General features: G+C 40.1%; 1 protein-coding gene across 4 annotated transcripts in view; it reads right to left on the bottom strand.

The window, feature by feature from the left end:
- Window positions 1-91: 91 nt before the first annotated feature.
- Window positions 92-27,196, bottom strand: part of unc5db (unc-5 netrin receptor Db) — a 191,026-nt gene continuing 163,921 nt past the window's right edge. For all 4 annotated transcript variants that reach the window (XM_038703670.1, XM_038703669.1, XM_038703668.1 and 1 more), the window contains 5 exons: window positions 22,879-23,106; window positions 15,806-15,955; window positions 10,957-11,121; window positions 6,034-6,212; window positions 92-3,870 (listed from right to left, as the gene is read on the bottom strand). In XM_038703670.1, the coding sequence (XP_038559598.1) occupies window positions 3,609-3,870; window positions 6,034-6,212; window positions 10,957-11,121; window positions 15,806-15,955; window positions 22,879-23,106 (984 nt within the window). In that variant the 3' untranslated portion in view covers window positions 92-3,608. The remainder of the gene's footprint in view (window positions 3,871-6,033; window positions 6,213-10,956; window positions 11,122-15,805; window positions 15,956-22,878; window positions 23,107-27,196) is intronic.

The raw sequence follows: 27,196 nt of genomic DNA, 5'->3' as shown, positions 1-27,196 counted from the left end.
GTACATATTCTATGTGATTTAGATGATGGAACATCAATTTATGGATAGTTAAGACCTGATAGTGATGCAAAATAACTATTGTTTAGACAAGTTGAGATCTTTAAACTGTACATTTATTTCCAAAAGGCTGCATATACATTTGCAAATTCTACTGTACAGAAAACATCCAAAATGTCCATAATTATAGTTACAATATACCACAAAGCTGCCCTGGCATTACCAAACATAGATGTTCAGCACTAGAAAAGCTCTGCAGCCTATTCAATATTATAATCTTAAATACTTTTTCAACTAATACCTTTAAATGTATGTCAGTATGATTAATTGTTCTTTTTTTTCATCCCCATCTGTACTTTACAACATTCACCATTTACAGTAGTTAAACAAGGCACAAGAATAGTGATATGAAGCCAAAGGCCATGCGTGGAGCAAAAAAGAGCATGAGACTGACCGACTCAGGTGACAGAAAATCATTGACGCAACAGTGAACTTTTAATCTCATGAAACAGGGTTAGTCTTACACCAAAGCATTATACACAGTGAGAATACGTTTGTGTATGTGCGTGTCTGAGCTCACTTTTAAAAAACAGAATTTCAACACGTTTATGAGATACAGTAGACAGAGCTGAAACACATCCAGAACGAGGGTTGAGCGTGATGGGGTGTACCGCAAGGACAGGATGCTCCCGATGCAACATAAGCCACCGCTACGCATTACAAAAAGCACACATTTCCATTTTTGACACTCTTTGCTTGCAGGAATGAAAAGGAGAATCCAGTCACAATTAAGGAAACAAACATCATGGGGGAAAAAAAGATTACCTTTCACTTTCTTCACTTACCAGCTTAAATTACATAAAAGATGAATATAATTTGATTAGAAATGCATAGAGACGATGTAGCGAAATAAAAATGGTTCTTTATAATGGCAGGATGAAACCATTCCCATATCAGGTCAGAAATACTCAGTGATGGACTCAAAGTAACCGTATCATTCTTGATAAACCTCTGAGGGACACACTCACACATTTAGCTCCCTTATCTTAAAAATAACCAGCATTTAAATTAGAATAGAAATGAGGGGAGAAACGGGTTTGAAATGAGAATTGTGGATTGAGTTTATTTAGCCGACAGCAAGGATTTTACCTAACTTTATTCATGTTAATTATGTAAATCAATTATTCAAGTCAGTCATGGTTGGAGGGACCAATTTGAAGATAAAGAAATGGTCTCTGATTTTGTTATAGTATCCAATAATATCCAAAAAATGCCAGAGTTTTCATCTAGCTCACTGCTTTTGACTCTTAATACAGTTGAGATGCAAAGTGTGCAAAACAATGCGGCAAAAGTGATGGAATTATGGTGTTATGCATTATATGGGTACGACTGTTTCCATTGCACTTTTGCGCTTTTATCGATATGTCAATTTTTCCATCTCAGCCAAGAGTAAAAACGTATATATATGAGCAAATTGGAAATTCACGTTTGCCAGTCAAAATCCAAAGTCAAGTCAATCCAAAGCTATAGCATGGCTTGGTGAAGTAGAAAGTAAGCTGAATATTTTTGTGCATTTAACGTTACTGACACACAAATCATGGCTAGAACTGCTGGAATAGCGTTCTGTGGCGGGGTGCAGCCCACTTTGTTTGTTTCCCATTTACAGAGCCAGGGCTGAGTACAAACACCAGATCGGCCAGCTGAATATGACAAAAAGACGTGTATTGGATTAGAATTGTTTACCACACCTTTAAGGTTCATTCCGCTACGGTGGAGACAGAAATCTCAGAGGCAGATATCTCAAAAACTGGGGGGGTTGGGGGAACAACTCTATTTTCATGGCTAGATACCACTGGGGTTAAGTGAAAGACTATGTTTGTGCATGATTTGGGTGACCTAATTTACCCAGCATGCATCTCTCTGGCAAAGTAAAGATAGAGAACATTGTTATTTAAGCCTGAAGACTGCATGTTGCTGAAAATATTTAATGTAAAAATGATTCATTAAAAATCAATTCTGCCCTCGATGACAATGAGTGTCCTTGAATAGCTGACTAAAGCTCTGACTGGTTCAGCTGGGTACAATAACAAAGTCAGGGAGTGTGTTCAGGTTAAAGGTTTAATGGTTTTCTCAATGTACAACAGAGTTTCTTTATCTTGGTGGCTTCTCCCTTTATGGCAATGTCATACAGTACTATAGGCCACCTTTTCATTTACCATTACCTCAGTGATTGGCACCAAATAGTTTTTTGCTTTTTTTGATTTCAAGCCTCACACGCCCAGGACATCCTTTCCCTTATCATTATTCTGTATGATGTGTGTCTGGTGTTGATCAGAACAGATATGTGACTGCATGTTGTATTTCTGACACTGACGTCATCAGTGTTTCCTTTTTTTGTTTGTGACATATTATTTAAACTTGCAGTCCATGTGCACATGACCTCTGCGGTCATGAAATGTCAACGTGTGTGTCTGCATGTGAGTGTTGAGGGTGCGGGGAAGTGGTGGTGGGGGCAGTTGGTTGTGTCAGAGCCTGATATGAGTATCTATGTGACGGGTGTTAATGGTGGGAATTGGGAGATAAGACGCAGCGATACGCTCTCAGCGGAGGAAACGATGTTGTACAGCTTCCTCCCTCTCTATCTCTTGGTGGAGGAAACTGTACTGAACTGTAATGTTACAGTTAGAAATCTCACTCCTGACACATTACGCCATAACCATGTTTTTCCCCCCTGTATAACACATGTGAAGTCACCCCCACACCATGCTGTCCTTCAAGGTTACACTCGGGCTGACATGGTATTTTTTTAATGACTCGGTGTATAAATGATTTTACAACACTGGCTGTCTATCAGAAGTGCCAAAATACTAGCTGTTTAGATTTTTTTGGGGGGATGAATTTAAAGATACTTGGCTTTGAAAGTTCACAATCACAACATCTAAGCAATCAGCAGCTTCCTTTTAAAAATATAATATTGGACGTCAAAAAAGTAGCTATTAAGTCCTCATTCATTCGTGGACACAGGGATAGATGTGTGTGTGTGGAGGGGGAAATAGATCTCTGATTGACGCCACAGTATCATCTTATTTGCATGTAAGAACTTCTATGCAAATATGTCCAGCTGCCATGTGGACCACTGGTGAAAGGGAGGGGGGGCTGCAGGGATAATCCCAGGGCGGGGAAAAAAGGAGCTCCCAATTGCTTCTAACACAGATTCAGAAAATAATCGTTTACAAAAGTTCAGGAAATATTCCGCCACCCCAACCCCTCCTCCTCCCCACTCACCCTCAGAGCTGGAAAATGAATATACTGAAGGGCAGCTTTTACTTAAAATAAGGAACAAATAAACTTAAAAACCAAGTGGAAAGGCAGAAAAAGATTTACAGTCCATCCTCAGACAGATGCTTAAAAGAGAGGGGTAGATCCACAGCAGGTACCGGCTCACCTCGGCCTGTTGCGATTGGTCAGCATGTTGACTGCTCGCCCCGTCTACTCACAGACAACCTGATGACCTTCCAGCACTCCGCCACAGCGTGTTGTCCATCACTGGCCGTGCATGTTCACAGATATATGCCTTAGTTCATCAATTTTCACTCACTGTCTCTTTTCTCTCAGCCTGTATATTCAGGAGCAGAGTCCTCTGTCTTCTGATTTTTTAGTTTGCCCGTTCCACACAGACTGCCCGCTTGTATGTGATTGAAGTCAGACTCTGGCTCATCCTGGTCCTTGGGGGAGCTTTTGGAGTGGATCTTGCCAATCTCCTCGAGGGCACTGGCAAGAGAGTCAAGGTCAGCACCGTCCTGGTGGCGAGCCTCCCAAAGGCTCAGTATGACCGCCGACGGGCTCCACTGCTTTGCAAAATAACCCAGGTTTCTGTAGAGGAGCACACAAAGCCGGATTAATGAATGACACAGGAAGAGGTCACTCTCAGGGACAAAACACTGGCAAAATGTTTAGTATTGGCTTTAAATATGGACTGTATCCTTACTGATGATGTATGTATTTATCTTATACTAGATGTGAGTCAAATTGAATCTGTAAATGAGAAAAATCGTTTGAATTTCCTTTGAAAGAGTGTTGAGTGTGATTTGATGCACAGAAAACAAGGAAAATAGTTCTCAAACTGTGGACCTTAAAGGTACAATGTGGAAGAACTGAGACTGTCTAATTCATATTCCAAAAAAATCAGGGGCAGCATATCACAGCTAACTGCTTTTAGCTCAGTTACACGTGCAGCTAACTTAGCAGTCCTATTAGCTGACTGAGAACCAGAAATGGAGCCGGGCGAGCGGGCAACAGAAGCAGGCTCGGCAAGCTTCCGGTTAACATGGCCAGACCGGGACCAAACACAGCCTACGAGACCAAGGAGGCTGTGTGGCAATAGGAAATACAGTACTGAGGTGACTCTGACTTCGGGGACAACGAAGACACAGCGGGTTCAAGTGGTAAGGTACAGCTGAGCTATACTATCACACTATTGCCTCTCGAGGTACAAAGTGATATTACAATCCAGGATGGCCTGGGGCTGGCTGGTTAGCATGCTCACTTCAGTAGATAGCTCCTATATGACACAACAGGCCACAAATAAATACATTCTCATCCATACACATTTGGTGCTCTAGTATTTGGCACAGAGGAATGATATATAGATCCTGCTTCTATATACACAATACTGTAATTATACTATTAATCAGTTCATTCTTGGCTGGTCTTTTCATTGGATTTGTTGCCAATCAATATTATATATTAAACATATTATTAAATGTTTAAAAATCTATTAGATAGATAGATAGACAGACAGACACCCAAACATTTATTTTCTAGAAGATCCTACAGGTAGGTCTGTCAGGTCAAAGTAAATGAACCCCTTATACTGTACTTCACACACTGGTCCCATTATCCCATGCAAAATGGATTTGTTTTACTATAATTATGTATATTAAAATGTATACCTAGTTAGAGAATGAAATTCACAAAGAACGGTTATCCACATGTCCCACAACACTCCAAACGCCAGTCCTGGATCACTACTAACAAAATCCATATGGGTCCTTGGGTCCTCTTCATTTGACTATAAGCAAATCCACTTATTATATCTGTAACTGAAAATAAATTTAACCTTAAATTTCTTAGTGCACTAAACAAAACCATCTTGTAGGTAAAACAAAAAGTAGGACCTATTAAAACTCTTAAAAACATAATAAAAATAAATTACCACCACAAAAGATGGGTAATTACTGGCAAACACTGTTTGATTTGGATTTAATTCTCAGGTGCTGCCAAAATTAAACAAAGGACGGCTTGTTGCCATGCCAATACAATGACTGTATGTGTCATGTTGTGTTGAATCCAGTCGGGGGCAGTGTTTCACTGCCACTCCTTCGTGCTTCACAAGAGAAAAATCATCAAGCAACATAAAAGGCTGCAGCCATTGGTCACATCAGGCTCAGTTCAAAGCCGCCCAACTTGGAGAAGAAAGCTTATCTGGATAATTTGGAATCTCAAAGGACTCTTAGATACCAGCGTCTCATGATTCATGCACTTAACAGGAGATTATAGCTGCCACAAGCTAAGACCAAATATAGAAGCAAAGACAACAACTGGATTGCGTAAATATTAGCGTAGTATCTCCTCATAAATGCATATTACATATTTTTTATTTCATCAAAAAGGACAAACAAGTGAAAAATAAGTCATCACATTTTGTTTGGCTGACTGACAGAAATGTTAGAGATGAATTTGATTTAACATTATTTTAGATTTTAATTAATCATATAATAGGGCCAGCAAAAAAAACACAACACACATAAACACAGCATACAGTTCAATTACCAGCCCTGTCTTCTGCTGCTGAGAAACAACATGAGAAATAAAAGGTACCTCACAACAAGAAGCATATAAAGCCCCATTCGTGAGGGTAACAACACTCACAGGATTGTTATAATTCTTGTCTGCATGTGTTCATGGCGAGGCCATTACAGAGAAAAATGTGAATATATCGTGCAATCTCAGAGAGGATGCACATCATGCACTCACCGATCTAAGTGGAGTTTCTGGGCTAAGAGTTGCCAGTCCTTGCCCTTGGCATTGGCAGTGTCGAAGGTGGCACAGATCCTCTGGCGAATGGACAAGGGGATTTTGAAGGCCTTGGGCCCCGTCTGGGACGTGATGGTGCAGTCTGTCTGCATAAAAAATGGAACTGACTCCTTTTCAGTCTGGAGGAACAGAACAGAAACAGACTATAATCAGACTGGGGTCAGATAGGAATTGCAAATGTCACTCTGTGCTTCTTTTAACCAGCCTGGAGAGCCAGATGGACGGGGTTTACTGGGTCAGGACAATTCAGACAGGTGTGTAACATTTTAAAACATCAGTGCCTACACTTGAAACAAATAGGACAAATGTGGAGACATCTGGTAGGCTCTCGTCACGCAGTTAGTGCTGGCATTTCTCAAAATGAAAGCAATACTCCACCCCAAACCTATCTTTTGATTATAAAACACTCAGTGATGTGGACTTAAAATGTGGCTTTAAATGTTGGGAGTTTGCTCAGTTTGGGTAAACAGAGGGTGAATCAGTTTGAATTCAGCTCAGTTACAATGGATCCCAAGCAAGAGGGAAGCAATCTGATGCGAACGCGGAAGTCCCTCAAACCTGCATTCTATCGAACGGCCAGCAGGGGGCGACTCTTCTGGTAGCAAAAAGAAGCCCAGCTACATTAGAAATAATGGTAAAATGACCCTACTTCTCAGCTGAATAATTACCTCAGTAAACACTTTCATAATGAGTTTATGGTCTCAAGTTTTCTTCAATACAAAATGATGTTGATTTAGTAAATAATGGTCCCATTTATTTTAAAATGGACCATAAAGCAGAGTATGTTTCAGACACTGTGTAAATTTAACCAGCGTCGTTGAAAAAGCTTATTAGGAGTTGGCTGTTCACTTTCTCTGGTGAGTACATTTAGTTTTAAGACTGTTGTTCGCTAGACAAAGTCATTTCTTATATACAGTCTATGATCCCAACAATGAAGGCCTGCCTCCCACCTACCACTGCTCAGAACCACTTTAACCCAGCGGCCTGCTAGGTGAGCAAGCACACAGTTACTTTCACAATAAGCAAAACACCATTCTCTAGAAAGCTAAAGAGGGACTTCATCCACCACACTCAACACAATATGTACTTAAAGCATACTGTAAATATGAGCATACACACAGACAGCAATGAATGAATGGGTTCACTATCGAACTCTGTTGTAAGTTAAACATTGAAGCTGAGGTTGTCTATCATTAGAATGCTCGGCTTTCTGTAGCTTTTACCTTGAGATATTTCTGGTCTAATAATGCCTATATGATTACATGCAGGCCACAGGCCGTCTGTCAACACTGGTGAACCGGATAGTAAAGGTTAATATCTGTCATGAACACTGAGTCTCCTCACAAATCATTCAAACTACTGAAAGAATTCCACTTTTTTCAGCAGTAGCAGAACCCACAACACAAACATGACAGCAACATGCATGTCCAAGATGTGTCAGTGTCCGCTGGCAAGACTCCTGTTGTCGCTTTGTGTATTTGGTTAAGTTGTGTGATTTGCAGTAGGGCTGCCCCCTAAATGTTTTCACTGCTCAGTTAGTTCCGGGAAAAAACGACGACCTGACCTGGAAGACGAGGTTTTCAGACCCGGGGCAAGGACCCAGTGGGAAATGCTGCCAGGGAGAGGCGCTGATGAGCACCACAACTGGATCAGAGCGAGTGGTTAACAGAAATGGGTTCAGCAGCCTCCCATTGATCACAGGCCAGCACAGAACGCAGTCTCCAAAACCAAGATAATAAGTCTAAGAGTATTTGTTTTTGTGAAGTTGGAAGTTATTTTCATTCCCGTGCTTTGAACGAGACTTGTGTGATGTTACACTGTGTTGAAATAAATGAATGAAATATTCAGTCTCCTTGCTGTTTGATCTGATACATTCAGAATCATTACCGCCTGATGTTAACAGGCATCTCACTGCGTGCCTCTTATAAAATGTATATTTTAAAGGCTCATTATTACGGTTTTGTATTTCTCTGTAATGAAGTAGTGTTTACATTAATTCCTTAGCCCTGGACCTCAACCCATTTTCTGATGCCCCCCAAAAATATATTGAAATAATTAAATTAATCTCATAAATGTGCAAAGACTTGTTAATTAATGGCTTGTACTAGTGACTAGTAGGAGAATTTAAACGGTCGCAGCCCTAATTTGCAGCACGCTTGTGTATTTGCAGCTAAATGCTGTGCATGTGCTGTCAAACTGATGAAGATGTTTTCTTAACTTGCTTGCCTTTTGTCTATTTGCATGTGTTGTCTTGAGTTGCAATGTGTTTGCCCTTGTCGACAACATAATTATCCGCCCCTTTGACTCCTGACTTCCTGTTTGGTCTCAAATCACAGTCCACCAGATACCCCATCATATCCAGCCTGAGGCACATCCAGCTCACGCACGCATGTCGTCTCCTGAAGTTCCTTTAATTTTTATTTTATTGGCAGCCATTGACTAAAGAATTGACCAACTGACCTCTAAAGGTATGGTCACATTACACTTATTTACCTTAAAAATGCACTCCATCTCCCATCCACTTGAATTCATGCCCATACGGCTGACAAATTCATGCATGCGTTGACAGTTTCGCTTCACTCTCCAGCCGGCTATGGTGGACTCGCAGTTCACTTTTGTTCACCTGTGACTGAGCGGTTGTGCGTGGTCGACATATAGAAACACTGACGCAGTGTGTTTGGAAACACAGTATTACTGCCATTCTGCTGTGTGCCATCAACCTGTTTAGTACATCACGCTGCCAGACTTCCAACAGCATCGCTCTCTTACACTGTTTACAGTCTGTGATAGCTCCGCTCAGTATTTATTTATCACCCACTGGAGCCCTGACATCACATTCTTTGTCAGGGCTGAGGGCTGGACCGTTTATTGAATGGAAAGCTGATGTAACAACGCCCTGCACATGATCAACACAACGCAATGCGCTCAACATAAGGAGGGATGCAGAGCTCAGTGTAGAGGCACACAGTAGTGTAGTTATACATGCACATCAGAAACTATATATGTAATTTTCAAGTTGTCGGTTATCATCTCAGGTCAGGCTGTTTGCTGACTTTGTAAAATGCAATAACGTTGGCTTTTCAAAGTGAGGCAACAGGCCTAACCAGGACAACGATATATGTGTCTATCCACCACTTTTTATTGCAGATTTTCAAGTTGTGCATTAACCCGCATGGCTGAGGTGGAAAAGTTGGTGTTTCGATAAAACATCAGGTATGTGTGGACTGATGAGGAGACTACAACATTTCTCACATTAATACATTTTAACAAACACAAATTTGGGTTTGGGCACTAAACTAAACTGAGGCTTTTTGAAGACCCTTTTTTTCTCTCTCTCTCTCTCTCTCTCTCTCTCTCTCACCTGTAATTCACTGGTCTTGCTGTTTTGCGTGCATTCTGTGCTGCCGACAACTACATGCACGTCGCAGTTCCTCATGGGTCTATTTCAAGTAGCCGGCTATTTAAAAAAAATAAAATATTCTTTGTGTGGTTCATCAACGGTGATAAATTATCCGAAAGTCAACTCGGCACAACACCAGTGAAGCTGGGCCTCCGTCTCTTCAGCAAGTGTTCCCCCTGCCACTACACACATACACGCTACGCCTACACGTGCGCACTGATGACCCAGGGTTAGGGTTACAATTTTGGATTTATTCACGCACTTTAAAAACATTTATTGAAAGTTTTTTTCTTTTTAAATATTTATTTACAGCATTAAACGTTGAAGTGTATATTGTAATAGGCTATATATTACCTTATTGAGAGAAAAATCAGACGTTGAGCACCCCCATATCACCAAAATGACATGATCCTTCTTTCGACTGTGAGATTGACAGTCGAATCAGTATCACTATCTGGGGTCAGCCCTAATATAATTTTTTATATATTATCATATTTAATGATCATATTTATTTTACTGTGTTAGCATGTGAGTGTGTGTCTGAGAAGAGTGAATAGAAGCAGTTTCTTTTATGAGAGATGACTAATTTTTTAGTATGAAACATGCAATGACAATAAAAGCATTCACTCCTGTGGCCGTGGAGCAGCTTTAAAACGGCTGGGCTGGTGCTCTGTATGAAGACACTATTGATCCAACCTGCTGACCCACACTGTAAAATGGTGTAGACTCTCTACCTCTTTTTACTGTATGTGAGGAAATGAACGTGGTGATGATTTGAATTCTACTCACAGCTCCTATAAATGCTTTTATTTCTTCTTCCTATCTGACAAACCCTAACCAATCATGAAGGTAGGATTAAAACAAACCATAAAAATTAATTGCAAATAATATTTCACCCGTGTTTGTGACTGTAATGCCACAAGTTTAAATAGTGTTGGTGGCCTTGAGATAGGACAAGCACATTTGTGAGTGGTTGTGAAAAAGCAGTTGGGTAAAATCAATGAGTAGCACTCTCTTCCGCCTTAACAACTACTGTCAAGGTGCTCTTGAGTGAGGATTTCTAACTCCTAGCTGCTCCAGTGGAGCTGCTCAGCGGCTGACAGAAGACTGTTGTTACACCGGGCAGCTCCCAGGTGTTAATGCATGTGAATGTGATGCAGGCTATTTGCTGGAACACATGTCTCCCTGGACAAATAAAGGTTAAAAAATATGTACGCTAAACGCGGTGAACAGCTGGATCTCTGATATCTGCGTTTAGCATAAATCTGTTGAAGAGTAGAGAGGAAGGAAGAGTGTCCTCCTCGCTCTATTAATACACAATGCAAGCTCAGGAGAGCTGGCCCTGCTGTCAGTGGACACACTCCAGGAAGGTTACATAAAGGTTGAATGCGAAAGTGACCCCCCCACCACCACCCTCCACCCTCCCCCACCTTCCCCAAGCTCCCGCAGCTGCAGAGCCTCACCTCGGCCACAGCCGTGTAGACCTGCAGAATCTGCTCATGGCCTTTGACCTGCCGCACGCTGATTTTGCAGGAGAGCTGGGCGGTGGCAGGGCTGTATCTCTCCAGAGAGAAGGCACAGTGCAGGGGCTGCTGGTTGCTGCACCACACTTGGGGGAAGGAGAACTCCTGAGGTGGCAGAAGAGGGACATCAGAAACATAACACAGTACACAGCAATGTTAACATATGCTCTAAATGAGATGATTCAGCTCCCTGTTCTACATGTGGCCACGCTGTCACATGCACAGCCACTTGCAGCACACTGCAAGATAAAAGGTAAGAGTTGGCTTTGAAGTCTCAATGGCTTGATGTATTTATGCAGGGAAATAACTATTGTTGAAGAGAGAAAGACAAAATCCTGATATTATTATCGAGCCTGATTCCCTCGTACAGTATCTGTGATGGCAGAAGCAGCTTGCGGGCTAAGTACTGTAAGCAATAGGAATACGAGGAATGGGGAAAAGATTTCCTTTGATGTATAATTAATTTCCAGAGAATCTGTGTGGAAACGTCCTTGACCTCTACTAGACTCCGTCTCCGCCATATCTGCATATTAAAAGTGACCTGTAAACGATTCTTAGTGAAGAATGTGGCATTAAAAGCTGCGGCCGGGGTGCGAACTGATGACTTAACCCTTGCAGCTTTGATCTCGGATGCCTCACGGCAGCAGATAATTGAGTCTGGGAGCGGTGGCCGAGGAGGGAGGGGGCGGAGGGCGGAGGGGGAGGAGTGACGGACGTGGAAAGCTCGGATGCTCTTTAGCACTAAAAGCTGACTTGATGTATGGCATGACGCTCGGCTATTATTCTACACCTGCTCCGCCAAAGCAGCTTCACGGTGCCTGACTGTCATCCCGAAGCCCTCATAAATAAGTCTGTGGAGAGAGTGGGTGTAAGACACAGAGCTTTCACCCTGCATTCAGATCTTTAGCAACAACAGCGTACAGCGGGGACACAGCTCAGCTGCTCTGCAAACGGCAACAACAGGTACAAAACAGCATTCACAGCCTGCTGCGGTGCGCCTCATCATATACTGCTTCCATCTTAATGCCCCTGCAAGCAAAACAAACATAAAGCTATTAATCTCACGTCACGGCCATCTTAAAGATCCTCAAGAGAGAATGTGGATGACAGCAGGATTCAAGCTACAAGAGCGGTTTTAAAGCACAAAAGAGTTGAAGAGAAATTATTTTCATTAAGCCGGATTTGACTATCTTCTTTGTAGGAGCATATGTGATAAGTATGGCTGCCAGACATCACTGCCTATGAAGGTTGTATTTATTAGCATCTGACTACCTTAGATGCAGTTTAGAGCGGGTTTAAAATGCATGCTAAGCTAGGCCTGATCGCTGTGTCAAAACGAGCACAGGTTCAGCTCAGTTCTTTATTCTTCTTTCGGATACTTGGATACTTTCCAAATCAATCTGTCTCTTGTTAGTTTCTCCAAAGTTTCCTAGCCCAGCTTTAACACATTTGGCCCCTACGATATTAACTCTGTAACCTAACAATATGCTGCTGTATCAATTATTTGTAAAATACACTACTTGTATTCACTGTTGGGAGTAACGTGTACAAAAGTAACGCATTATAGTAATGCATGGCTTTTTGCTGTAATTGGGGTAATATTACACCCGTTACAATCTCAGTAACACATATGCATTTTAACATGAAATTAAGTGTTTTTTTATTTGTTTTTTTTATAATTCACCAACACTGCAAAACATTTCAGCACTGCAAAAAAACAATAACTCTGTCAGTAAAAGATTAATGTTATTTCCTGTTGCTGGAACTCGATGGTTGAGATTGTAGTCAGGGTGCAAACTATGGTGGAGCCAGGGAGAGCTTGGCTCCTCTTAATAATATGGTAGCTTCTCTAAAAACATGATATGTGAAATTAATATGAATCATGGATCATGCGTACATAGAATTCTATATAAGTTGTCTTTAACGATTTACTTTCATGATTGGAGAGGCTGCTGTCAGTCCTGTCAGAGAGTCGGGAGATTTAAATAATTAATGAAGTTATGGTGCTGTACCTCATGCGTTCTTTATAGGGAGATGATTCATCCTATTTCACCCATCCGCAACCCACTATTAATCTGAATGTTCATTTTTATGACCCACCCGATCTGCAGCTATAACTGTAATCTGCAAATCACTAGAACCCACCTATGCAGGCACATCTTACTATCTGAATAATGCGTCCATTAAACAGCAGTGAAAGTAACTCAAAAATAACATGCAAGTAGTGTAAAGCATTACAATTCAGTGATATTGTAATATAACTAATTACTCTCAAATGACAGTAACTAGTAATTCATAATTTATTACATTTTGGAAGTAACTTACCCAACACTGCTTGTATTAAAATTGTAGGAAAAAAAACAAATAATGACTTAAAAACATTTATGAATGCAGACTTGATTATTATTGGAAAGTAAGAAAAATACGCTCTATTAAATTACAATAAAAAGTATTATTTTTTCAATGTTATTATTTTTTGTAATTTATGAAAGAAAGGGTCTATTAGTGCTAAAATAAGAGCTGGTAGGATGCCTCAGGCCACTTCCGCTTCAGACCTCCACTGTCAGGCCCGTCAGGACAGGAAACGCAAAAACTACAAAATAAAAGCGTGCGATTTGACAGGATACGCATTCAAAAATTATAAAGGTTAATCACGTAGACATAGGGGGAGGGTTTTGGTCGTTGATTTATATTTAATTATTTAGTCAACATTGTAACGGGAAACTAGCAGGCTAATTCCTTAAATATAGCATATTGATTTGAGCCTATTCTACTTAGCACTTAAAGTGCCAATGTAGCAACAAAGCCCACTGTATATTGCTTCAATCATTCAACTAGTAACAGTATCTTTTTTTACAGGCACTGTTTATTTATTCTGCCAAAATATGACGTTAATTCCGGCCATACAGCTGGCCACATCCTGTCACAGAAAAAGATCGTCGTTGATTAAGAGTGTAACTTAGCCTCTCTTCCAGTCATCTTAAAAGAAACACACACACACTTCTCAATCATAATTTACCTTTGAAGAGTAATATACTATGACATTTTACTGCAATCAGCTGAATTTAATAGGAAAAAAACAGATAACTATGGAAAGGTAGGCAGGGATTAATAAATAAATAATAGAAGCCTGGACAGAGACCTCATTGCTCATTATGTGGTCAACACTTTCTCTCACACACAGCAGCCCACTACTTGCCCCAGATGTGTGTGATACTGCAACAAAGTTCAAGTTTTAAAAGCCTGAAATAAACCAACAAAGACTACTGTTCAAGGAGAGACCGCAAATCCGCCCTTTATCGTATCATATTAATTATTAATCATGTCGTAATGACATTCAAGCGGTGCGCACAGAGGGTGTGCAGCATAGTTCGTTTGGAAAACGTGTTTATTTTAGTGTGTTTATCTTATTAATATAATGTACATTTGTCATTAAAAATAATGGTTGTTGCTGGTAAATGAATTACTGTTCCATCAAAATATCTACCACTATCAATATTTGTACATCTACATCACGCAAATTAGGATATGCCAACATTGGCTGTGGTGAGGAGTAGTATCTTTATGGATAACTGTTTAAATAACCTTGTGTTTTAAATATCTCACTGCTCCAAAACAGCTGATTCAAACTATCAACTAAACGAAACGAAACCGGGAATTCATTACGTTCATACTGAAAAGGGTCAGTAGACTGCTTTGCTGGTTGCAAATATCCAGTGTGTCATCTTAAGAGAATTAGTATCATTTTGTTTTTCATATTGGACATTCTGAGCTCTTCTGATCAGTAACACAAAGATGGTGAGTTGATGATATGAATTGATATGAATGACTCACAACAATGAGTTTGAAAATGAGATCTGAGTTATTCAGTGAATGCACAGCTGTATCAATGATGTCTGGATTATCATTATAATGGCTGTTATTTGTTATCAGAATAGTTTATTGTTTGGCATGGTCACTTGGCTGTTTGGCTGTTCACTGTTATAATGTTGTCTTGGAAAGTTGTCTTAAATACAATACAACCCATTAGTCACTGTAAAATACACCCCATAATAGGGCTGGGCGATATGGCCTAAAAATAAAATCTCCGATTTTATTTACTTTAATTCAATTTACGATTTTTTCCGATTTCCCCCCTACTTAAGGAAAGCAATAAGGTTTGTTGGTCAGTGCGGCTTTGTTCATCGCGGAGAGACTGGCATTTTTCATATTCGGCTGGATGTCTCTGTTTCAGGTGTTGGAATAGGTTTGTGGTGCTGCTGCCTTTCACTGCGATAGGCTTTAGGCAAATGTTGCAGCGTGGTGTCTGTTGTTCCACATCTGTCGCAGCAAACCCATACCAGTTCCAAACAACAGATGACTTTATTCCTTTCTTGGGAACAAACTTCCCGCTCTCACCGGTAGCCATTTTGTCGCTTGCTGTTGCTGTTTAGTGTATGATGTTGTCGCTATGGGAAACGAACACTACGGAAACCCCGGGGAGCCAAAAATGTGCTATTACACAAAAACTCGATTTACTTATTTTTTAAATCGCCCGCAACAAAAAATTCGAATTAATTCATTCAATCGATTTTTCGCCCAGGCCTACCCCATAATACACAAAGTAAATATGGCCAACTGGATAATCTGTAGCTAACAAACACAAACATATCACAGCCCCACACAGTTTAGCAAATAAACCCTGAGAGGAGCAGAGCGGAAACATCACAGCAAGTAGCTCTTAGCAGAAAATAAACAGGATCTTGCAAATTAGCACTTTAGTATCCTTGTCAGTGACTGCCATGGTTACCTGACATGTGGTAAAGGGTTTGATGCTCCACAGGAACTGGGGAACATCCTGGATGGACACCTGGAGGCTGAAGGTGTTCGCTCGGAAAGGCAACAACTTTGGCTCCTCGAGGAGCTGACCCCCTCTGGTCTTCTCTGCAGCCACCACTCCCTGGAGGGGGAGAAAGAGCAATGAAGAAAGGAAAGGAAAGGAAGGAAGGAGAAGGCGGCAGGGAAAGGAAGGAAGGAGAAGGCGGCAGAGAATGGAAGGAGAGGGGTCAGAAAGAAAAAGGGGTTAAGACCTCTCTTAACCTCTTATATATATATAATTTAGAAGAAAACACACAAGAGAAATTAGATGAATACGAGAGAAAACTAAGAATCCTCTCCTTTTCTTTGAAGGTACAGTACCTTTGCATATCAGCACAAACACCTGTTGCTAATCCCTTCCTCTGTCACATCCACTAATTGAGTCATCACAAATATTAATACAGGAACAGGCCAGCAAGAAGTGACGTCAAGTCTCCGCCGAGCAAATCATACAACTCTTGCTCACATTAGCATCACATTTGCAGCCTCAACATGACAGATTGAAGCTTGAATTTAATGCTTGGGAGACGTGTGCGTCGGGGGGCAAACGTCCATCTCCCAAATTGAATTTGTGATGATGAAAGAGCACTTTGATTGTCGCTTGCAGTTATTCATCTGTCATCATTGTTCAGTGTCCCGGTGGGACGGTTCCATGTCTGGCCTGTCTATCCTTAGCTATCTGAATCACAAAGGGAAAAGACTGGGAACAGAGCTGTGACTAATGCCATGCTACGCTGACTGATTCTGACTAAGTGGCTGTCCATGCAAGAGCTTGGTTATGCATGTGTGTGCGTGGTTGAGTGTGTGTATGCACTTATATGCATATGTTTGCAGAAACGCGTGCCCGAGGCGTATTGCATCTTGCCATTGCTGTAGGTGGGGGAAAAAAGAAAAAAATCAATTATTGGCAAAATGCAGATGAAAGACTTTCATATGAAAAACAAATGTGGCAGCAGGGAACCTAAAATATGGTATTCAAAACTGTTAGACACAGAGCAGCTGGACAACGCTGGGTTTCTTTGTTTTCCCATAGCTAGCTTGTATCTATGATAACATTTCCTCGATCGAACTCATCTGAAGCTGTCAAGATGCCATGACTGAAGTTTTGTGTAGACTGTGGCTGCTGCTGATCTGCTGTTTGACACATCACACACAGTGACTGTGTCTTAGATCATGTTTTACAGCTAAGGGGTGTTGCAATGTCAACCAAGAATGAGAAATCCAGACAGAAGAATTGAAAAGTTGTTGGAGTTATTTTCTGAGTCCAGGGCTCCAAAACGACTTCTTCCAAAACTTGTGACTGCAGGATCGAGCCACAACTGCAACCACAGAAATGTTCTCGCTAGAACAAGTTATTTTTTATATTTTTCGTAGCAGATTGAAAAATATCTTGTGATGAAGTTGGTAAAGAGTCAGCTATCTTTCATTTCATTTTTTTCATTTTTTTCTTACTTTAGAAATTCAAATTAGCATGTGACATATGTAGCTACCTCTGGAGATTTTATGCGCAGGACTTAGCTACTTTCCATTGAAAATAGTTTGTAGCACTGGTTTCATTTCAAAGGATTTAATGAGCATTAAACTCTCCCTGTTGAATCATCAGTACAAAACATAAGCAAGGCATATACAGGAATCCTGAGGTAAAATTCAATACCTTTAAGACCCTTTTAAGACGTTTCAATATATTTAGAGATAAGATATATATAAGACTGTTACGCCACTTTGAGCTGTAAATCAGCAACACACCTTTAAAAGAGGAAGGAATTTATTAATTATAATTAAATACATTCATAACATTTGTATTCCCTGTATTGACTAGGTTGTAACCTCACCTAGAAATTGAGGCATTCACCAGCATTCTCAGTTGCCTATAAGCCTATATAGGCCAAATGTTTTCTATGTGAAGGACTGGTCGGATTTCCTGAATTGTCTTACATAGGCTATGACGTTACTGCAAAACATGTAAAACATTTTGTGTTTTAGTTGGTTCAAACTAGATAACGTTAGCTTACCTGCAAACGCCCACCACTTGATAACTACCTGACCTAGCTGTAGCTTATTTTCAGGCATAAATATGGAAAGTTTTTATAAGAATAACTTTAGTTGAACAGATGTAAAATAGAACAAGGGTAACATGTTGCTCACAGACGGAGGCAGCTAGAAGCAGCACATATTGGCACAATGGCATCCTGGATCTGGCTACTACAGAGGCTCGATCCACAACCTGGAGGAGGAGCTAGTATAAATGACTGTATTAGTATATACAGTCATATACACTATGTAAAGTATATTGTTAATATAATAGTAAAGTGTAATATCATATAATAGTACAGTATATTATAGCTAGTATAATATTCATTCCAGCCACAGATGTTTCAGTTTGGGGTTGTACCTTTTTTATTAATTAACTTTGTGCACGAAAAATTTTCTACATGGTAGTTAGTCTCTAACTTTAATTTTAAGTAGGATACAAACTCGTCAGTAATAATTAATTTATGCAGAACGATTAGTTCAACATTTGGAAAGTTTGCTTTGGCACATCAAACCTTTTATTATCCAGGCTGTGATTGATCTGTTCACGAAGTGACACTGACAAGCACAATGGCTTTATGAAAAGTTGAACGTGTTTCAATAACAGGCACTGATTTGGCTCAATAGCCTGCTAACATTAGCCAAACCCAAATATTGCTTCTATTTTCCCTGTTATCTTCTGTCTTACCCCTTCACCCGCTGACAGCACATCTTGCTCTTGTTTTTGGGTAACGAGGCTGTTCAAGCCGCCACAGCAATATTATGTAGCTGCAGTTCCGGAGGCTGCAGTTTCATGACCCGCACAGTCCTGGGACCACAGTTCTAGGACCGTAGTTCTTTTGTGTGCAGCTATAGGGTTAACCGGTCGACATTCATATAATCAATAACTTAAGTTTAGGCACACACTCTGTGATGGTTGTGGTAAGGGTAATTGGCTTCGGGGGAGCTCTAAAGAGTTACATAGCTGCTAGCTAGCAAGCTAACCAGCCAGCTAGCTAGCAGTATCAAAGTAAACAAGGGTCCTAGAAATGCAGTTCTGGTCGTCGTAGGATTGCGGTCCTGAAACTGCAGCCTCTGGTATTGGCCTGGCTTGGTGGAATATTACGGTTGGTTGTGCTCGTAAATCTATTTTTAGGGGCGCATGACAGTGAAATACTCACACGGTAGATCCTTGGGCCTAACGTTATACAGAAGAATCACTCACAAACTGGCTCCCCAGGTTTCCTTTAACATTTTCAAAGCTAAAATACTATTTATACTAGGGCTTTACTATGATTACTATCAAGTTTAAAGGCTGATTTTTGCTCCTTAATGAAAGTTGAAAAACACAGATGGTTAATTGTGGTTTAAACAATTTTTTATGGTCAGAACATGAAAATCACTTATCAAACAGTGGATCACTTCACAAATCTGAGGTAGAAAATTCAAAACTATTATGTTAAATTTTTTCAAAAAATATGCACGAGTTAGTTAGTAAGTTAAAAAGTAAGTGCTAATTTATTCATCATTCAAATAAATCAGATCATACATTGCATATTTATTAAACATTTTTTATATTGTTATATTATACTGTGATAACTATTGACAGGCTATTGTTTTATTGTCCAGCCCTAATTTATAGTATGACTTGACTGAATAAGTGATGTTTATTATGTACTGAGAGATTTACATCCATATTGCTCAGTCTGCCCTGAGAATCAACATTTTAATCAACGTGAATCCAATGCTTTCCACCAGGATTAAATTCACGTTTGGTCTGAAAGCACCATTACACACACTCTGGGTCTGAAAAGTGAAGCCAACATGGAAGTTCCTTAAACCTGCATTATTTCTAATCATGGTGACTCAACTGGTTGCAAAAAGAAGTCTGATTGAATAGAAGTCAATGAGAAAATGACACTACTTGTCACTTTTTCTATCTCAGTAAACACTTTCCTAATGAGTTTATTGTCTTATTATCTACTTGAAAGTATTCTTCATTATAGCATGATGTTTATTTTGTAAATTATAGTAAAGTATGCTTTGGGGCATCGCTAACTTGTGATAGACAAGTCGCTACTATTTCGACTGGTCAGGCGTAGCACTGCGTGTCCCTCCCCATTTCCACCCTCTCATCCAAATATGGTCACTTCTGGTTCCAAAAAGCCAAAATGCCAATCTCGAGGCTTCAAAATGGTAGTCCACAAACCAACGGGTGACGTCACGGTGGCTACATCCCCTTCTTATATACAGTCCATGGGAAACATGCAGAAAGTGCATTGCTAGTAATATCTATGGGACGTCCAAGCAACACAGACTTAACAGCTCACCACCGGCCCAATTTATATATCACATAATAACTACTGTGCTAAAAATCATTTTGTTCATCACATTGAAAAAAAACAGATGAAGATGATGTTAGAATTCAGGACAGTGTAGAAACCTCTGCCAAGGCTAAAGGTTGAGGTGAACAGTATTTTCTGGAAGCATTTACACTGGAAGGTAACATCTTCCAGCAGAATACTAATATAGGTGGTATTTTCAGGTAGGTAGGTGTATCCATTGTCTCCCCACTACATTCTGAATGCTGTGACCTTGGAAATGGAGGGCCATTATTTTGGCCCATTCCGAAGCAACAAGACTTGCGTTTGTTGTTACAGCTGATACAACATTTTTGGGGCAATTTTAAGATCTTTACATGTACTGAATGATCTGTTAATTCTAGAATGGGATGATGAAGTCTTTAAAAAGTGCATCAATTTCGATATAAATATGTGGAAAATGTGACTTGTTGAAGAGCTTCTCTTTTAAAAGAGACAGCAGCATTGCTGAGGAATATCATAGAAAATATCAGAAATTCATCCTTCCTTGGTCTCTGCTGAAGAAAATGTCTCCCACAAGTGTTTGTGTTGCATCAGGTTTCCTGTTGATCCAGAATCCAGTCTGTGATTGTACCGGAGCTTGGAAAAACACACAGCAGAGATGTGGTGCTAACAGACAAGAGCCCAAGGGATACGTAAAAGTCTGGCATCTGCTTGGCAGGATGGAAATTCATAAACCAAATCCAGAATGCATTTTAAAGCCAGCTGCTGCTGACGGCTGTGACATGACAGAAAGGCGGTCGGGAGGCAGAGTCAGTCACGAGGCTCGTGAGGCTCTGTTCAGCTCGGCTCAGCTCTTCTGTTAGTCTAGTCTCTCCGGGGAGGAAGGGAAGCTTAATTTCCCTGATGTTCACTGATGAGAGCTCAATGCTTAAAAACCTTATAGGTCGCTGAATGATAATCAAATCAAACAAGATAAAAGAAGAATGATTGGTTAACATTTGAATGGCAGTGATTACAGTATGGCAGCCTTTGTCTCTGTCTATTAAAACCTCTGGAAGACAATCTGTCAGGCTGTTACAGAGTCCCCACTATCAGCTCTGCAGCATTGTTTCACAGTGGTAATGAATCTGCAATCACTCACATGGTTTAACTGGTAGGCAGCACAGGCTGAGGTCCCTGCTGTCTCAGACAGCCGAGGCAAAAACCACATACACACAAGATGTTCAGTTTGAATCTAGGCCATGACCTGCAATATGTACTTCCTAAAAGAGTTGAAATTGCTAAAGTGAAAATGTGCATTCTCACGTTTTTGTGAAAGAGGTCAGAGAGGCAAAGTGTTGCACAGTTGTGATGCACAGTTGCAGAAAGATTGCCGATTTGCTGCTTTGAATTCTGGACTGTTGGGGAAATGTGTAAGAAATGCTTCCCCCTCTCTCCCTCTCGCAAAAAAACAATGATTCATTAGTGACAAGCCAACAGTACATTAAATCACAATGTAGCAGTCTTACTTTGATGTCATGCAGATAGTTCCTCCAACCCAATACATAATCGAAATATAATGGAGATGAATGGAACTTAATTTGTCCTTGTAGCTCAGGATATTATACAAACCTCATTGTTAATAGTTTTCAAGGGGACTAAGAAATAGTCCCCTTGAAAACTTTGGACAGTGGGTTCTGTGGATTACCCAGAGTAATGAGCACACTGGAGCAAGGCACTGCAGACACAGAACAACATTTGCATTCATTTGGAGTTGTGTTTCTGGCAAACTGACTAGTGTCAGTCCAATATTCACTTTCCTTTTAGGTTTTGTTTTCATCCTCCACCAGCTCCTGAGTGAAAATTCAGGCTCTTTAGCTGCCAAATGTTCCATTATGTTTACCACCTAGCTGCTAACTTTGTCTGTCTGTTGTTTGTCGCTAGGTATGTAGTGTAACAATGGGTATATCCGAGCTTTTGGCTGAAAACAGTTGAAAATAGCTTGCCACTGGAAATAAGGCTGATGAGAACCATGACAATGAACCGAAACAGTAAAGTTGCGGACAGCAAAACCAAAACAATGAGCTGAAAATGCTACAACACTGAGGGGAACTGCAAAGCCAGGTGATATTCTCCGTGGGTTTGTCACTACGAGTGACACCTGTCAAATTACACAAAGTGATTTGATCCATACTTAATATAAAAACATCGAGTAATGCAGCTTTAAGTCTGTCCTGCAAATTTGTTGCCATTAGCTGCAACAGTAAATTTACCTTTGAGGGTTTTTTGTATATGTAGGCATCATGCATTAAAGGGAGAACTTTTCACTTTTCACTACACATATTCTTCTTTAGCAAACATGAGAAACAAGTACTGTACTAAGTCGTACAGCTAAAGAAGGAACTTCCATGATGCTGCCAGATCCCAGGGTAAACAAATGAACTCAAACACTGGCAAAAGGAGTAAATAGTATTACCTTTCTTACATTCTTGACGGCGTAAAGAAGAGAGCAGACGTTCCACCATGGCCAATAAATGAAATGCACCAGTCTATATTAACTAGCTTTTGCCCTACGAATTATCAGTTTATAACCTCAGACTCGGCTTGGTAAAAATCATGACTCAACCTTTGTTGAATGAACAAAACATAAGAAAACAGTGAGCCAAACACACAACCAGTGTCCTTCCCCCACCTGAAAGGCGTGTGGCGTGTCGTCCACACAGTACACCCGCAGGATGTAGCTCACGGAGCCGGCCTCCATGCTCCCAAACACAGCCAGCTTCAGCCTCTTGACGGCAGCCTGCGTCAGGGGCTCGCCCACCAGGGCGTACGAGCCCGGCTGGTCTAGCAGCAAGTGGCAGTTTGTCGAGTCCATCAGGCAGTAACAGGAAGTGGACTCCTCCTCCACCGTCATCACTTCCTGCAATAAAGAACAGAAGACATACCCAAAAGACGCATTAGGTATCTTTCTGATGTTATCAGCCTAAAGCTGCTTTTGGTGATGCTGACCCCATGACTCTCAGCAAGAACATAAAATATGGTGCATTTTTCACTTGCATAATTGATCAAATACAGAAATATTTTTTCTTTAATATTTAAATGCTGAGTGATCTTTCAGTTCAGGGAGATTATTTTGGAGAAAATTTTTCTAGACAGTAAAATACGGCCTTCAATAATAGTACATACAATATAGGTTGGTTCTTTCTTCAAATAGGATATTCTTACCTGTTTCCTGCTGAGAATAAAATGGAGCAAAAAAGATTATTTGCACTATAATATCAAATTCTTAGTATTCAAACACGCAGTAAAAGCTTCTTGCACTCTAGAAAGTCTAATGGAAAGGTGTGTCATTACATTAGCTAGAACACTGAAGCATATACTGAATACAAGTACACAGTCTTTACATATCATCTCCACCACCATAGTCACAGTTTTAGACAGGTTAGTTCTGTCAGCAGGGGTTACACACTTTAATGTACTTGTTCACCACACTCACTTCTCCGTCTCTAGTGCTTCAATTCAGTTCAGCAGAAAAGTAGGCTGATCAAGAGATAAGGGTTCAACTACAGCCAAAAAGCTGGGTTATGGGGCCGATGACCAAAGGAGATGAGTCCTGTCTTGGTGTGAACCTTTAACTATAGTTTAATTACAGCCGCGAAAGGTCCTATAATTAAATTTGGACATATCTTTAATGTCTTTACTTTTTCCCAAAATTGTCAATATGCATACCTTGGATGACACCAAGCAAGGCAGATTAATTTACCTAAGATCACTAACACTAAGATCAGATTTAAGTACCACATACTATATATTCTTAACTATATCATAAAGGCTTATCTTGCACTTGTTTACATTTGTAATTTTTAGCTCCCAATTCCCTACATACAATACACATTTCTTCAGTTCTTCTGTTTCTATACAAATACCACTTCACAAAGTGTGAAACATTTAAAGTTTATCTAGTTAATGAGAACATATATTTTAACTCCTTAGAGGGGAATTAGAATTAGAATCCACTCACATTATATAAAACTAAGCTATAAACAACCTCCAATAATCACAAATAATCGCTTTGTTTTACACACTGCGTGAGACTTTCCCGCCGCAGAGAAACCCTTCAACATACCGTCTGTTATACACAAAGTTGCAGGCAGAGTTTGTTGCTGAAGCCTGTTATAGAACTGCATATTCATGCCCAGAGCTACATGGATATCACGGCTAGAAAACTGTGCAAATGAACTTCTGTAGACAGTAGAATGTATTATGGATTGAGTTCTGGTACATTGCTGTTGCATAATGGTGTAGGTAACATAACACAGGTTTAAATCACAAAGCAAAAACCCACACCAGTTGTGAGCAGTCTCCTGAGAATGTGAAAAACCATTTACTACATGAGTGATGGTGTTAGTACATAGCAGAACACAAAATAGTCATTATAAACAATATAGACAGTATAATTTATGAGGTGACAACAGCAGCCAGGAAATACTTCATTATATCCAACTGGAATGAAGGAATATTTTATGTTCTGGCTTTCATTTTTTCCTTTCCTTTCCTTTCAAACATCAGACATTGAACAGAATACATTACAGTGTAACAAACCCAGCAAGGAGTGGGAGTTCTATTATACCAATGGGAGTTAATGACAAGCCAAGGGAAATATCCAAAAGTGCTTTTGCAATGAACAAGTGAGCTCATTCAAACGAATGCCGTTTCAAGCACTCTTGGTTGAGTGCATTGTTGTGACGGAAATCAGAAATGATGTGTCACCAATTCCACTGAAAACTCCCTTTACTTCAAGGGAAATATACTCGAACAAATACTGCAAATGATGCATAATATGATAAGTAAAGATTTGTTTTTAACCTACTCGAGAGCCAAAATGTAAGGGATTCCTGCGTTAGGATAAATCTGGGAGAGAAAGGCAAAGTGCACCGAATTCCCCTTTAAGTATCTTCCCTTCATTATCCAAACCATCTCACAACATTATCACACAGTATGTTGCAACCCCCTTCTTAGCAAGCAGAAAGAAGCCATGAAATACACGTGATTATACAAGTTAATGAGGAGCTGTGAGACCAAACAGCATGCTAAAAATTTGAGCCTGAGGAGCAGTATTTATTCCCTCACAAATAATCACAAGTTAACTGGCAGTATGGCAATCAGACGGCAGGTTACCAGCCATCATGCCCTGCAAGACAGCACACCTCCTTCTGTTCACTCACTGTTGGGTTGCTTTAGAACAGCGTTACACGCCAGATAACTACAGTCCATTATGCCAACATGTGTTTTGACCTATAAGAGAGTATTACAACAACATGGAAATACTAAGTGATATTCTATATTTGTCTTGAGGTTTATGGGTCAGTTTTGACTTTGGAAACAACAGGGGAGAAAATGATCTCACCACAAGGTCTATTTAGTAGCAGTTCTGGAGCTGCCAAATGATTTGAGATTGTTTGTCAAAATGAAAAGACCCAAGCCGACCATAAACTGATCCTACCAACAAGCACTGTCTAAAAAAACTTAATTCTTCTGTAGTTTATTTTCAGTCAAACACACACAAAACATCCAACTGCTGTAAGTACTCACTGAATATGTAGTAGTATGCAGTTGAAAATAGTCCCCCAAAAATGTGCTATTCCCTACAGTTTGAGGTATATTTGTCAAAAACTACATTTGCCAGCGGTTTAAGGAAATTACAGACCCATTTAAAAAATTTAAAAGGAATAGTTCCACATTTTAGGGAAAATGTTGTTTTTGGTTCTTATTGTGAGGTAAAGTGAATTGAACATGTGTATTTCAAGTGAATGTGATGTATTTATTATATTAGCTACAAGATGTATAAACTTTGATATATCTTTCGTTTTTGTTGCAAGTTAACTGGTATCTTCTAATTTTGTGTTTCAGTTGTTGTCTGTCTAGGGTGTGGGTGGAAGCAGCAGAGTGAGCCAACTGTTTTCGTTCTGTGTATTTTTGTGTATTCGTTTTTGTTGTATTCGCTGTGTACTAGTTATGTTTTGTCTTTGTATAATGTATTTGTGTTTTTGGACCCTTTGAAAACGAGATGCTGCATCTCAAAATTGACATTGAAACCTACAGCCAGGAAACATTAGCTTAGCATAAAGTAAGCTGAATAAGCTATAGGCAGTTCTGGCACAGAGAATAATTTTTTGAGTGATTCTTAAGTGGATTTATGAACGCTTATTCACAATAGACATCGGAGAGGATGAATTTTGAGGCAAATTGCGAGTATCGAGTGCTGCTTGAAATGTACCTTGCCTCCATAAACTGTGTGTCTCCATCCCTTTCACCTGACACAGCTTCCTTGCCTCATGTCTGCGCCCCTCTATAAGCTCTGCTGCGCCCCCTGGGGGAGGCACACCTCACAGTTCTCTCTGGTATATGCAGTCTCATGGAGTTCCAAAGTGAAAAGTTACTGATTTGGTCAGTGATGATGAATCAGAGTTTTACAGATGGGCTGTAAATGTACATGTCAGATTCCATCCATCCATCGTCAACCACTTATCCTGCATACGGGGTCGCGGGGGAGAGACAGATTAACACGTTGATTTTGGTACTTTCATGGGATTTGTTGACTATGACAGAAATATCCAACCTTCTTCTTTGACATACTACCATGCTTGATGGGATATAACACTACAACGTAAGTACTTAGTGCAAAGTTCCAGCTCAGTGAACAACGAATATCTTGGCAACCTTGGCAGCAGACCAGCATTGTATCACAACTCTAAGACCTTATAAAGCCAAATCCACGCAATAAATCGGGCCCAATTCATTTCCTGTTAGCAAAGAGTTTATCAGCTCATTCTACAGAATCAGGCACTTTATCACTCAATGAGATGCAACATAAAGTGAGAATTGTTACCACTCAGTTCAGCCACATTCATGTCAGGGATTCCTTCTGTGAATACTTTATGTTTATGCATTTTGTACTTATGCTCTCTGCATCCTCATAAGCACAGTTTAATACACTGCAGTATGGTACT

This window comes from Micropterus salmoides, unplaced genomic scaffold (assembly GCF_014851395.1).
Source record: "Micropterus salmoides isolate LMB-PRFRI ecotype aquatic unplaced genomic scaffold, ASM1485139v1 Ms_hic_scaffold_7, whole genome shotgun sequence".
NCBI classification, from domain to species: Eukaryota; Metazoa; Chordata; class Actinopteri; order Centrarchiformes; family Centrarchidae; genus Micropterus; species Micropterus salmoides.
This window is presented reverse-complemented; position numbering and strand designations above follow the sequence as displayed.